Source organism: Nyctibius grandis, chromosome 19, assembly GCF_013368605.1.
Source record: "Nyctibius grandis isolate bNycGra1 chromosome 19, bNycGra1.pri, whole genome shotgun sequence".
NCBI classification, from domain to species: domain Eukaryota; kingdom Metazoa; phylum Chordata; class Aves; order Nyctibiiformes; family Nyctibiidae; genus Nyctibius; species Nyctibius grandis.
This window is the reverse complement of record NC_090676.1, coordinates 693,162-707,635: the sequence shown is the minus strand read 5'-3', so window position 1 is coordinate 707,635 and position 14,474 is coordinate 693,162. Positions and strand designations below refer to the sequence as shown.

Genomic DNA, 14,474 nt, shown 5'->3' with positions numbered 1-14,474 from the left:
GGCTGCACTCGGGAAGCCCAGGTGAAGTTTAAAGGCTTTTTTTCCTTGATCCTGCCCGGAGGTTACTCTTTAGTCTTCCCACAGGGGTTCGTTCTCAAGTTCGAGCTGCTCAACTTAGTTAGGAAAACGCTGGAGAAAGCCAAGCGGTCTCCTCTGCGTCACCGCTGGCATCTGCAGCGCTCCGCAAGTGCTCGGGGACAAGTCACACCCTCTCGCCACCTTTGTGCCCTCACTGCAAGGTGGGTCCTGTGGGTGCTGGAGGTGTGCGGGAAGCCCGGCATCGCCACCGCCGCGACGGCCTGGACCCGAGTCACGATACGTAACTCCTCCACCCAGCCCCAGCCGCAGTCCCCATACGGGGCCCGACGCGGGGGTGATGGCCGTCCTCTGCCTTGGGATCCTCTCATGGTTTTTGTTTTTCCAAACTGGGCTAACACTTAACCTCCTCCATGGCATCCCCCATTTCATTACTCCAGATCTCGCATCCTTTCCAGTCTGATCACAAGAAAAATAAATAGAAGAGTTAAAAAAAAGACTTGGGGAAAGTAAACAAAGATAAAAGAGGAATGAGGATTGTCTTGGCATTAAGCTTACTTGATCAGAATTGTAGTAGACAAGTCTTCCTTGAAATATTTTTTCCCTGTAAGAGCTGCCTTTTATTACGTGTTTATAAAAATGTTGTAAGGAGAGGTAGATTTCAGAAATGCCTTTTTAATACTTTTTAAAGGTTTCTAACTCTCCCTGGTGCTATTTTTTTAGGTTAAGGATTTTTGATGTTGAAAGTCTTGCGGGTTTTTTTATACAATCTGTTAAAAATAAAAAAGTTGTATTGTTTTGTTGAACACATTTCGTATGCCTTTTGTGTCGGGAGCAGGGGAGCTCAGAACTGCCTTGGCCATGCAGTTTGTGTGGGGAAAAATGGGGGTCCATGTCTACAGTTTACTGTTTACCGTTGTCTAATTAAAAAACAGTATTTCCGTGTGGGCGGACAGTCCTTATTCGGTACATTCACGGTGTGAAAAAGGGGGTTTCAGAGGGCCGGGTGTCACCGGAGAGAGGCCACGCTGCCCCTTCCCCGCTGGCAGCGACAGGCCCAGGGCAGCGGCCCCGGGGAAGCCGGATGCGTGACCGCAGGGCAGCGGGGCCCGGCCCGGCTGGGGCGGGGGGACGGGCCGGGGCCGGGGATGGGGCCGGGGAAGGGCCCGGGGCCTGCGGCTGCCCCGGCGCCTCGGGCCGGAGCCGTGACGGAGCCGCCGGCACGCGGCGGTCCATGGATGTGGGCGGGGCTAGCGGCACAGCCAATCGCAGGCAAGCCTGCGGGAGGGGTGGGCGGAGCCTCGCCCTGATAAGGCAGCGGGTTCCCCGCCCCCTGGCAGCCGCATGGCCCCGCCCCGCATGGCCAGGCGCGAGCCGCGGAGCGGCGCTCGCCGCAGCTGCAGTGACGTACGCGTGACGCCAGCGCGTAGAGTGCGTGTGACGTAGTCCTGGGCAGGCGGGCGGGGCCGGTTTGAACGCGGAGGAGACGGGGCGAGAGCGGGGCAGGTAACGGGCCGGGCCGCGGCGGCGGGGCCGGGGGCGGCGGGCGGGGAGGCTCGCCCGGGCCCTGCGAGCTGCTGGGCCGGCGGGGCGGGCCGGGGCGGCGGGCTGTGCGGAGACCGGCGTGAGGCCTGCAGGGCCGGGCCGCGCCTGCCCTGGGCGCGGGGTGCCGCGGGGAGGCGGCGGGGCGGAGCGGGGTGCCCGCTGTGGCGGGTGGGGGGAAGGCGAGGGGGTGCGGGCCGTGCCCCGCCCGCGGCGGGGGCGTGCGGCACGGCCGGGCCTGCCCGGCGGCAGCTGCACCGGGGCTCTGCGAGCGCGGCGGCTCCGCTTTGTGCCGGCGGGGCTGGGCGGGGACCGGCCGCTGGGTGTTTCTGCCGGGAGGGGTACCGGGGTCGCCCGGGCGGTGTTCCTGCCGGGCTCGGCCGGCGCGGGTGAGGATAACTCGCCGCGCCGTGTTCCCTCCCGCCCGAGTGGCCCCGTGGGTGCCTCGGTGTTAATTTTCCTTCAGAACGCACGGAACCGCGTCCGTTACAGCGGTGATGAAATAAGGCCCCCCCGGCTGTGAGCAGCAGGCAGCTTCCTCGCGCTTCCTGTGCATCGGTACGCTGGGCTGTTGTGTCCTGCGGGCTCCTAAGGCAGTGCCTCGGCCGCAGCCTGGCGAGCGGGTCTGGGCAGAGGCGACTCAAACCGGCCGCGTTGCCCTGTGCGGTGCTGACGCCTTCGGTTGTGTCTTTCAGAAAATGGCAGTGAATGTGTATTCTACTTCGGTGACTAGCGATAACCTGAGTCGACACGACATGCTGGCGTGGATAAACGAGTCCCTGCAACTGACGCTGACCAAGATTGAACAGCTGTGCTCAGGTGAGGGGGCTCCGCGCGGGGAGCGCCACGTTCATGTGCACCCCGGTGCTGTAGAGATACAGCTGCACCACGTGAACCCTCTGTGCTGGCCCTCTGTAGCCACGCAGCTGGCTTAACTCCTGGTAGGAACAGATTTATGGCCGGTGTTATAATCTGGTTGTGGTTAGAGTTTTATTGAAATGGTTGTTAATAACGTAAGCATAATGAAAAGGCACATTCTTCTGACTCGCTGCGGCGTAGATGCAATAAGGAGGAATGGGGTTTAATGTGGAGAAAAGACTCTTAGGAGAGGGTGTTTTCAATGAGGAATTAAGAATTTACTCTATTCATCAAGACTAAGTCTTACAAGTGGGGTAACTGGCGTAAACAAATGTGATTTCTTATGGAAGAGAACTACTAGGATTTGGGAGGTTGGGAGCAGTGGGAGGAAGGCATACTGGTGACTCTTGGGTTCACCTTCAGGACTTTCCGGCTTCTTATGGTAAAGGAGCGTGTCGGGCTGTGTCACCCCAGCTTGCTTTGGCTTGAGCTGACTTTAGCACAGCTGAGTCTCTGATAGAGTTGTAGGCAGAAAAGGGGAAGTGATTGTTGTACAGGAATGGAGTCAAGTGTCGTCATAGGGAGGAGTGTGTGTGTGGGAGGAGGCTTGTAGGAACTAATAAAAAATAATAGTCTGTGTAGTAAGAGCTGAAAAAAACCCAAGGCTAAAAATGCAGCCTAGGTGAAAGGTGGTGATTTGGATAACTGCAACAGGGAGATGAAAGGGACTTGGTGAATAGTGGAAGTGCAGCTCATGCAGTGAGTTTGGGATAAGGTATTGCTCACAGAATGAGAGATGTGGAAATTGGAGGTGGAAGAAGAGAATGAATAAATTTAAAATAAGTTTGGGACTGTCGGTACAGCCTGTGGCTGAGTCTGTGGAAGAAACATTCACAAAGATTACAGAGAAGTAGTGGACTTACAGTAGACATCTGTAGGTATCTGTAGTGGCTTTTGTCTAGTGAGATGATGGAGAAAAACTGTAAGGATGAAGGAACTGAGGATCTACAACCACAGAAGTAAGGGAAGTGATAACCATTGTCTGCGTTCAGATAGGCAGGTTCAAAAACCTGTCGTGTGCAGAGTTGATTCATATGGCTGAGAACCTTTGCTTAGAATTGGTGTGTCATGAATGCTGTGAGAGCTCTGTCTTGAGAAGTGAGGATAATTAATACTGGCTCTGCAGAAGTTCAGCTCACCTGTTTTCAGGAAAAGCCTGAAAGCTGTTGATGTGGTATGTGCTGAATAATGTCCCTTTCCCGTGTCTGCAAAAATACTTCATGCCTCTGCAGGCATGGAAGTGGCTTTCACTGTCTGTCAGAGTCATGTGCAAACGGGAGTTTCCAGGCTTGCTTTGCCACCTTTGGCGAGGGCGGCAGTGACAGCAGCTGTTTGACTTTGCATAAAAGCACAAAAGATGACCTTTGGCTGGTGCTGTGATCTCTTTTTTTAATCATGCTTATTGCTGAGACTGCCAGTAGTTAGCAAAACCCTGATTTCTGGCAGGTCATCTGTTTTTTGAGCTGGGCATTGGAGTCCTTCAGCAAGTGAACTGAAAGGCAGTAGAGATCAAACAGCAAGATTTTATTTGCACCAGTGGATGAGCAGCAATCTCCTAATAGGAGGTGAAAGTGGGAGCCCCAAAGACCTGCAAAATATCTTGATAGAAAATGAACAATATAGGACTTTGTTACCTGTGGTTGAGATGAATAGACTAGTTCAGGGCAGCACCGTGGTGTATTGCTTCTTGCTCTTTAGCTGTCTCACAGAAGCTCGTCATGGAGCTGTTTGATGTTTTAGGTTGAGGTTCCCATTACTCTCCATGGATACTGGTGGGGGGAATAATGCTCAGAATGTTGCCCTTGTATTTTCAGTGACACAGTTGCATATCATAGCTACAGAGTGAGGATATAGTTTAAAAATAACTTTTTTTAATGGGTGTGTGTGTTCTACAAAAGCTAATTTTTTTGGAGGTGGTTGTCTAATCTTTGTGGCTGAGCTGAATCCCCCTTTTACTCTTGTTACAGTAAGAGCTGAATTGAAGGACATGAAGGATTTAAATTAATAGAAAGAAACACTGTCTCGTTTCAGTTCTTTGATTAAGGCTTGATTTAAATATAATCCAGCTTAATTTACTCTCTTACTTTGGAGGGCACCTTGTATAGGTTCTGTTTGTAGTAAGTAAATTTATCACTATTTTCATAATGATTAAATATAATTTTTAGAATGATTTTTCTAGTTTAGTCCTTTTAGTGTTGGTAAGAGGAGATTACATGTCTGTTGGACACATGTAACATGTCAGATCTGTCCTGATATCCATGAAGAAAGGAAAGTCAAATTACTCACTGGATTTTTTGTTTTTTTTCTCTTGGAATTCTGGAGGCAGGATTGCTCTTGTTCTTAAGAGTTCGAGTCACGAGACCAAAAGTTTGGTTCTGCAGCTCACTTAAGCTTATTTATGTCCATGCTGCACCAAACCAGGAGACTGAAGGTTCCTGTTTTCTTGCTTTTGTTGCCTTTAAGGGATTGTGTAGCTGAGGAATGAGTCAGGTCAGTTTGCTGATCTGACTGAAAAGTACCTGACGTCGGCTGGTGAGCTGCCTTGATTCATCCCAGGATTTGTATTCTTCTTTTGGCAGGTGCTGCATACTGCCAGTTTATGGACATGCTCTTCCCAGGTTCTGTAGCACTCAAGAAAGTGAAGTTTCAAGCAAAATTGGAACACGAGTACATTCAAAACTTCAAGGTTCTACAAGCAGGTTTTAAACGAATGGGTGTTGACAAAGTAAGCTGGGTTGTAACTGATTCTCTGTGTGCTTAATGTTCAAGTAGCTGGAATGTACTTTCAAATTTAGAGCTGAAAAAATCTGGGAACAGAGTTTGCTTTTGGTTTGTAAATATCCAAACTTTTGGTTCTGGTTTGCATTGGGGTCCTGACCTGATTTAGGACAATATCTGCTTTACTCCAGCTAAGATTAGGTTTCCAGTTCTTAATGATGAGATTAATTGTTCCATTTTAATTCTGTGCAACTTGTGTAGCACAGACTAATATAGACATTTCTATGGGATAAGGTTTGCTTGAACTTCCTATTTAAACCATCGTCGTACCAGGTACGTTCCCATAACCTACTGGTATGGTAGTCCTAAGGATTTCAAATTCCTCTGTACAAGCATATGTAATTTTAAGCTAGTGAAAATGAGTTCTGTGAAAAAAAACCCTTTCAGACTACGTGATAGTTCTGCTTATGGAAGGGTGATTGATCAAGGTAACAGTTACTGACAGCACGTGTGGTGGGACACAGAACATTTATGTGTTAAAGCTTTTTCCTGTCTTTAAGACGGGGTCTCACTCTGTGTGGGCTGGCAGCTTCAACGTGCACTTAGTCAGGCTTCTGCTTGGGGGAAGGAGCTTGTGCAGCGTGTCCAGAGTAGGACAGCCAGTCGTGCCTTCAAATGCTGAATGATTGCGGAATGGCAATGGCCTCTGGCCCCTGCCAGGTCGTGGGCTCTCAGCCCGTGGCCTACAGACAAGACCTCACAATTTGCTGCGTCTTTTTCATAATCTTCACTTATACTCCTCGTTCCAGAGAAGCTGTAATTGTAATCTACGAAAAAGGTGATGTTTAGATCTTGCAGCAATTCTGTGTGTCAGCAGTCTGTGAAACTGGTCAGCAGTTTGGATTTGTGAAAGCCAGCAGTGGATGAGCCAGCTTCAGATGTACAGAGAGAAGTTTTGTGGTGAAACCTGGTGTAGCAGCAGCCTTGCTGAACAATTATTTAAAATTATTTGGACCCTCACAGTGAAAGCATGATTTGTTTTTATTTATTTATTAGCAAAAATCCTACTATTTGACATGCACTTATGTTCAAGGAGGATTTTCTCTAGACTGGACAAAGAATTATATTTGCATATCTTCTGAGTGCACTAATTTAAAAACTTTATGTAAAAAGAGAGGGAGAGATTCTTTACCCTTAATGAGCCTTTGACTTTTTTTTTTCCCTCCAGATAATTCCTGTGGACAAACTAGTGAAAGGAAAATTTCAGGACAACTTTGAATTTGTTCAGTGGTTCAAAAAATTTTTTGATGCAAACTATGATGGGAAGGAATATGATCCTGTTGCTGCTCGACAAGGCCAAGAGACATTAGCACCAAACCTTGTTGCTCCAGTTGTGAACAAACCCAAGAAATCTCTCGGTTCTGGCAGTGCAGGTAGCGAAAACAGTTAAAAGAGTATCTAGATCATTAAAAACTCTGGGGAAAATAAGACTGCATTGCTATTTAAAATCAGTGTATGAAATTACAGTATTTTGCATCTTGTTTCCGAGATGCTAGGCTTCAAACACTGACTCAGCATGTAGTACCCAGTTATCTGGAAGATGCAGAAAGAACAATCTTCTCTAAAAGCGAAAATGGGAAGGGTTGGTGCCAAAAAAATGGACATGTCACATGGAGTCAAGAAGAAGGAAGGAACCTATCTTCAAACTCTGACATGCCTAAGCATGTTTGGAAGGGGGATAGTACCTTTATAGTAGGAGGAAAGATGTTCTGAGAGGAACTAACACTGAATTAATCTTGCAGCCCCGCAGAGGCCCATTGTTACGCAGAGGACCGCAGCGACTCCAAAAGCTGGTACTGGGATGGTCAAAAAGGGTGCAGGAGATGACGAATCAGCAGGATTGATTGAGCAGGTGGGTTGACCAGAGTGGCCCTCTGTACCGACCTGTGCGTTACAGATCTATGGGCAGAGTTATTTTTTTTTTAATAGCATGAAATGACTGGGTCAGGCAGATGGAAGAAAGTGATCTGGATCTAGTAAGCTCATTTAAAATCTCTTAGTTGGAAGCCTTCATTGTAATGGTCTCGCTCCCCTGATGGGAGCGAAACCCCTTCTGCAGTACACGAGTTCCCAGACATTCAAACCTGGCGTGTGCCATATCACACATAGCACGGTTTTCAAGTATTTCTGCAGCTGTGGTGCAGCTATCCCAGCATTCCAACTGAGCTATGAGCAGCTGCTGCTTCACTGAGATACTGAGTGTAATACAAGTAAAACTGCCGTCAGCGTGAGGGTTGTCTTGAAAGAACGTGTTAGCAAAGAGTGCAGGCAGTTAAGAGTTTTACCCGTTTCGTGTAATAAGCCTTTAGAATTTCCAAGTGGTATTGCATGTGTTGAACTGGGTGTTTGTTGTGGCAGTAATGTTACAATTTGCAAAACAGGCCTTTTCCTCCTCTCACACTCCCCCTTTCCCCCCCATCTTGGCTACTTCTGAAGTGCTTTGCCTGTTGACACCCTTCTGAGAACTTTGGCAACCCTGCCTTCTGAATAGACACTGCTGAGTTCTCTCTTTGGTGGATAAATTATTATTGATGCCCTTTGGCAGATAAATGTTTTGAAACTTACTGTTGAAGATCTGGAGAAGGAGAGAGACTTCTACTTTGGCAAATTGAGGAACATTGAACTGATCTGCCAGGAGAATGAAGGGGAGAACGATCCAGTGTTGCAGAGGATTGTGGAAATTCTTTATGCCACAGATGTAAGTAACATGGTAAAAATTGTATTACATATTTCCTTACTGCCTTTGTAATTGGAAGCTGGTTTCCTTTCCAGGGCTCCCTCTATTTCTGCTTTTTTTTTAAAACTCCTTTAGGTTTATGGCCTAGCTTTTTCCTGTAATAAAGGAAGAGATAACATAATGATAGGCAGGCAGCAAACAAGGTTAGTCTTTCATGAACAGTATGTAACAAATAGGTCAAAGATGAGGAAAATGACTCTTCTGGTAACATATCTTGATACTGTGAATGGTGACTTAAGGGTACCTGTCCTAAGTAAAAGGAAAAAAAAAAGAGTACAGAGTAGCCAGGAACTGGTTTGACACTGGATTTTCACTAAAGCACTTGTTTTATTCCCCTTCAGGAAGGCTTTGTGATACCTGACGAAGGAGCCCCGCAGGAGGAACAAGAAGAGTATTAACAGACCACATACTGTACCAGCAGAGCAGCAACATCAGAATTCTTTGTCCCAGATCATGTGCTTAACTGTAAAATACTCCACTTTATTCTTAGAGGACTCACTGGTTTCTTTCCATAAGCAAAAAAAGTACCTCTTCTTAAAGTGCACTTTGCGGAAGTTTCACTTTTTACAGTGGGTTTGAGTTAGGAGCTCTTTCTCACGTCGTAGCAGAGCAGTATTCACATCTAGGCGGTATATTTAGGGAGCAAGAGGCTGAATATTTGGAACTTGTTGCAGAATGGTTTGCTGGTAAAACACTGGTTTGTGGGGAGACTCTTTTTGTATCTAGGGTGGTGTGTAGTAGAGAAATTAAAGACTCTGACTCACAGAAAGATTGAGTTAACGGGAAATTGCAGCACAGAAATTATAATAAAATGCCTTAAGAGTATTTAAAATATGCTTCCATATGCCAAATTGAAGTAATGTGACAGGAGATTTTATGTGCTTCTTGGTGGGGTAGACACTTGTTTAACTCCATTCACTGCTGTCTGAGAGGCCTTGCTTGGCAATCTCACTTTGTCAGCAAGTGCTCGAAAGGGGCTAGTAAAACAAAACTCCATTCCTATGTAAAGCTGCTTACTAAGTGATTAGTTCTCGATGAAATAGGCCTTAACGTTGCCTGTCACAAGATTAGAGGGAGTATGAACAGCTGAGACACATAAATTACCTTGAAGAGTGCTAGAGCCTTTTTCTGTGACATAGTGGCTAATGACTTTGCCAAAATGTACTGTGTTTTCTGTAAGAAAAACAAAACAAAAAACCCAAACAACAAAAAAGCAAAGGGCACCAAGTCTTTACTGCCTAAAATCTGCTTCAGAAGTAATTTTCCTTCCTGGCTCTCGTTTCTGTTTGTCCTTCTTTTCATTTTTGTTGATTTACTTTTTGATCTCTCGCTCGTTCTTTTCTCTCTCCCATCCCGAGGAATGCTGATCGGACCCGATAGCTGGAACAGGACTTGCCCTGTGCAGCTATCTTAGAATGGAAGTGAATTGAGCACATGAGGAGGATGATTTTTCTGTCTCTTTTTTTCCTTTTTTTTTTTTCCTTTCAAACCAGGGCATACCTAATAATAACACTTGCCAGTTCAGTAGTCTTCTGGGGTAAAAACTAAAAGATGCTGGCTAACAGAGCTAATGTTATTGCAGAAAATACAGTACTGAGACTAACTTAAATATTAATATTTAAAGTCCTTTCCTTAACTGTCCTTTTTTGCTCTCATGCCCCTCGTTACTGTTGTGTTTGGCAAGATCCTGCAAGACTTCTGATCCTCCTTCACTACTGAGATTGATCAGTCCTGTTGTGCTTGTGTTCATTTGTTCCTGGTGGTAGCTTGTCCTGAAATGTGTGTAGGAGAGCATTTTATGGTAATTGTTGTGTAGTGCATGAATCTTTGTGAAATGCAGAGAAAAACCCAAATTCAGTGAATGCCAAAAATGCAAGTATCCAGCCATTGTTTAAAATTGCAGTGGTGCTATTTCTTTTGTGGCCTTTCAGACTTTTGTTGCCCTAAAACTCCATTTTACTGAGAGTTTGACTTGGACTTTTCTTGACAAGGGTTTTTCTATTTTAAGCAGTTTCTAAATAAAGTTCTGTATTTCAAGAGTGTCATGTCTGCTGGAGTCTCTCGTGCTTTCAGATACGATTAGGCAAAGCTGAAGTTCGTGATAGTTTTCATGATGAAGCTTGCAGGACCTGGAATATCAGCTTTCATTCTCCAGTCCTGTTACAGGCATTGCTGACTTGAGCAGCAGTAGGGCTGACATTCCCCTTGGAGTGGGCTGGGGGAAGCCATCGCTTGAGGTTTGGGATTTGGTTCCCACCACCCCCCACCCCAAGTGGATGAAATGTGAGTGTGCTGTTGGCTTCCTCCTCCTGAGGGTGTGAGATGGGGCTGTATGTCAGGAATGCTGTCTCATGACTTAAGTGTGTTTAAAGTGTTTTAAAGCTGCTAAAAGGCTGATTATTAGTTATAAACAAATAAGGAGTCACCAGTCTCTATAAGCAGAGTGGCTGTAAACTTGGTTGATCTGTTTCATTCCATTCGTTTCATGAAACATCAAAGCATGTTTCATAAATGACCTTAAATGTTACTGTCCCAGGTGTGTGCACAGACCAGCATCTTCAGAGAAGTGCTTGTGTGATGTGTCTAAGCTGGAAATTGGAAGCACTCCCTGCAGGGCTCCTCTGCCATCCCCCCCAAGTGCTCTGTGGGTGCCTTGTTCTAAAGAACAGGCATTGCTGCATTGCTTGCTGGTGTTGGACTACAGAAGGGCAGATGTAGAACAGGGGGTTTGATGCACATAAAATCTTCTCTACCATTACTTACTTGCTTTGAGGTCGGAAGCATATTTTTTCGACTCTAAGTATTCCATTATTCCAGCAAAAGATGGCAATAGTACGTGGCTGAGTTTGAAGAGGACTTCTTGGGTGGCTGCTCGTTGCAGTCCAGTTGCGCACTGGGACCTGGTTGCTTCAAGTCTCTTGTTAACAGGATTGTGTGTGTGGAGCTGTGAAGCACGCAGGTCAGCACATGGGTTGCGTTAGGTTGGTTTTGATCTCGGCTAGCAAAGCAAGCAAGTATCCTTTTATGCTGAGAGAATGGTGAGTCAGAAGCGCTGCTGGTGCACCTTGTGAGACTGTTGAGTGTGTGGATGTGCATTATAAAACAATCAGAACTGCAGTCTTGTAAGTCAAATGCTGCTAAGATTTCCAGTGCTTACATCACTTCTTTGCTACCAAGATGAGTTATAAATAGAATGGGGACAAACTCACGTAGTCAACTTATGACTACGTTATAGATATCTTGGCATAATCTGTTTTTTAATGTCCTTTTGGGAAGAAAATAACAGTAAGCCCAACTCAAACCCATACACTTATCGTAGCTACTCTGTTACACTGGTACAGTTTATGCGGTTAAATATCAAATGCTCACCTGCTGGAACAATTCCAATAGCATCCAACCTTTCTTAATGTCTTAGTTTTGTCAGATATTTGAAAAATGAACAGAATGGAAGAAGCAGAAGCTCACGTCTCCATTCTGTGCCACCATGTCTTACTTGCAGGTGGACTTGTGGATGTTTTTTTAACTTTTATTGTTCGATTTTTTTTAAAATTCCTGGTTTGCAATGACAATTCTTACTGTAACTGTTAAAAGCCTTCAAATAAAGGCAAAAAACTTGCTTGCTGTGGTATCCCATCACTATCTAATGTGGCTGCTTGAGCGCTCAGTCGTCTTGTCTGTCTAGTTGAATGTCCATCCACAGGAATGTGCGTGTCCTTCAGGAGCGGGAGTGTTTCTTTCTCAGAACATCCTTCCAAGGACAAGCCTGGAAACTGCTTCTCACAAGAGAAAGGTATCTTTTTGCAAGTCGATGTGTAAACCTGATGAGGTCAAGCTAGCCTGGAGGTACGTGGACCATGCCTCTCCATTTCTGTATAGTGCAAGAAATAGGGGGGATAATATGGGCCTAACATAGGGGCTGTTATTGCAGGGGCTGCAAACCACCAGGTTACTGGCAGAGAAACAGGAACGTGCATCAGGGCACGTGTGCTTTGTTAGCAGGACAGCTGAAGAATTTACTGATCTTTTAATGCAGAGAAAGCAAGGAGAGACGAAGGCATTGCAGATCCCCTTCTGGTTCGTTGGAATACGAAATTGCCCGCCCTTTGGATGAGTGTGCAGTGCTGTAGCTGGTGATGCTTAGAACGCAGGGAGTGAAAATGCAAACCGTGGCTTTGCTGAAAGGAGACATGAACCAACTGTTGGTAAGTAAGATCTGGGATGAGATTTTGTGACTGTCAGTTCCCCACAGAAATTGCATTTGGGTAGAATCAGAGGAAGGAAGGGTGTGAAATGTGAGTAGAGAACATGAGAGGTATGGAAGCAGAAATTAGAGAAGGTTGCAGTTATAAAGGAGCAAGATAAATGCATAGGAACAAACTCATAAAATCAGATAAAACTGGGAATTAATCTGATGTGGGAGAACACTTGTAAGGAAAGGAAGGAAAAGTGCAATATTCTATGGTTAAAGAGGAAGAATGGGCTCACAAACACTGGCCAGGGAATACGTGGTTAGGTAGCAGTGCTGCAGAGAAGGAGCTGGGTTTGGTACAGGCAAAGCCCCCCAAAGAAATGGAAGACAAAGGGGTTTTCTTTTTTGAGTAATACCTGTTAAACTGAAGGATCTGACTGTCTGGAAGGAAACAGTATTTTTGAGGATATGCACACTTACACTGTCATTAAGACAGACATAAATATATAAATATTTAAATAGTATGACAATATATAATATTAAAATATCTATAAATATGTAATATGTGTGTGTGTATATATAGAGATATAAAAAATACCTTTGGCTGACCTGTCAGAACTGTGGGAAGCATGAACTGGTGGTGTTCTGAAGATTGCGAGATGTTTTGCAGACATTTTCCTCTTGAAAATAATTTTGTAAAATGGTTGTCTGTCAATCTTCTCATAGCGCTCTGACTCTGATTCTGTCCCCAGGGGGTGCACAAGGATGAATGGACATTCAGGAGGCATTAAATCTCGTGGGACAGCATGGATATAAATCTCGACATATTCAAAGATCTGCAGATATTTATGAAGTGATGAGCAGATGAGGTTAAAATGAGGGGACAGTGGAGGTGGGTCTGTTTTCAAAACCTGAATACAAAACCATATTTAATCTTGACTTTTCCCTCAAAAAAGGGCTTTTGGGGAGAATGAGGAGAACGGACAGAGGTTTGTGACAGTGGCTGTCAAGATGATGGTGAAGCTCCACAGCAGCCCCACATAAAGGCGGGGAGGTGAAGCAGTCACCCTCCCTGTGATGGGTGGATGCACAGGGGAGGTGGGAACAGATTAAACGTGTTGCTACAAGGGTGAGTAGCACCACAAGAAATGACAACCATCTTACTCTGACACTGTGCTGAAAGATGGGCCACAAAGAACTGGTGGCAGCTGGTTTCCTTCTTTTTCAGATAAGGCTGCTCTTTCTGAACCTCCCTAGAAATCCAAGTCACAGTAGATCCTTATTAAATACTTGGATGGATATGAAGAGCTTAAGAGCTCTGTTTCCTCATATGTAATAAAGGAATGAGAGATCTTCCTTCTTACTGGTGTATTATTAAGGTTAGTTCAAGTCACGTGGGCCTGGGAGGTTAGGCGTGTGGGTGAGCAGCATGTGTAGGGCTTGGTACTGCCATGGCCACCCGGGCAGCGTTATCTGAGCTGGCTAATCTTGAACTAGCTGGGGTGTGAGCTGCAGTCACGGCACTGGCACGGTGAGCGTGTTCATAAGGCTACTTCCATTCATGTGAAATTTCAGGGTAGACACGGGCTGCTCTTGTTTAATGATCTCTTAGTCTTCAAAAACAGCACAAGGGGAATGAGCAGCCAAGATGCAGGTGAAGAGAAAGCAAGGAAAAAAAATCTGCATTCTCTAGCTCTGTTAGAACATAATTTGGATGGGCTCAATGGAACAGTGGCAGAGGCCACTCATTGCTTTGAAGGTTCTTTGAAACTAGCAGGAGGTGTTAGCTTGGTTACCTGGGATGATCCCTGAGGTCTCTTCCAACCTGGTTGATTCTGTGATTCTGTTGATTCTGTGGATGGTAAAGCTTTTCAAACAGAGGCCATTTCATATGGATAGTGTGTCAGAAATAGTAACCTTGTGAGAATCTTCCAGTGTATTTGCTGTGCTGCAACTCTTCCTCCGTTTCTGTGGGACATAATTATGAGATTCTGCGTGCCATAAAAGCTCCATGCAGTCTGGTCTTGAATCACACTGTTTTTCAGCCTGGGAGATTTTTCAGGCAGGTCAAAGACTGCCTTTCAGAGAGATCTCCTGTGCCAAAGAAGTGGAAGATATTATTTATGATCACTTACAGTAAACAACAAACTGGCTGGGAAACATCTCTCCAAATATTTGATGAAAAGCGTTTCCTCTCCTCCTAATTTATGATATGCACTTTATGAAAAATGTACCTTCAATTCCTCCTCCAAACATCCAATATTTACAGGAAAT

The 14,474-nt window shown here is 45.6% G+C and overlaps 2 protein-coding genes across 3 annotated transcripts in view; both read left to right on the top strand.

The window, feature by feature from the left end:
• Positions 1-1,437: 1,437 nt before the first annotated feature.
• Positions 1,438-10,050, top strand: MAPRE1 (microtubule associated protein RP/EB family member 1). 2 transcript variants are annotated; one of them, XM_068416189.1, is made up of 8 exons: positions 1,460-1,542; positions 2,045-2,136; positions 2,274-2,397; positions 5,076-5,221; positions 6,443-6,647; positions 7,017-7,126; positions 7,820-7,972; positions 8,353-10,050. In XM_068416189.1, exons 3-8 carry the CDS (start codon positions 2,277-2,279, stop codon positions 8,407-8,409), a joined length of 792 nt encoding a protein of 263 aa, XP_068272290.1. In that variant the 5' UTR covers positions 1,460-1,542; positions 2,045-2,136; positions 2,274-2,276; the 3' UTR covers positions 8,410-10,050. The 2 variants fall into 2 exon arrangements, with proteins under 2 accessions (XP_068272289.1, XP_068272290.1); XM_068416188.1 differs by lacking the exon at positions 2,045-2,136 and having other exon boundaries at positions 1,438-1,542.
• A 2,095-nt stretch (positions 10,051-12,145) lies between these two features.
• LOC137672156 (BPI fold-containing family B member 4-like) overlaps positions 12,146-14,474 on the top strand; it is a 36,308-nt gene continuing 33,979 nt past the window's right edge. The window contains exons 1-2 of the mRNA XM_068416190.1: positions 12,146-12,213; positions 12,953-13,092. The gene's annotated coding sequence lies outside the window, so the exon portion shown is untranslated. The remainder of the gene's footprint in view (positions 12,214-12,952; positions 13,093-14,474) is intronic.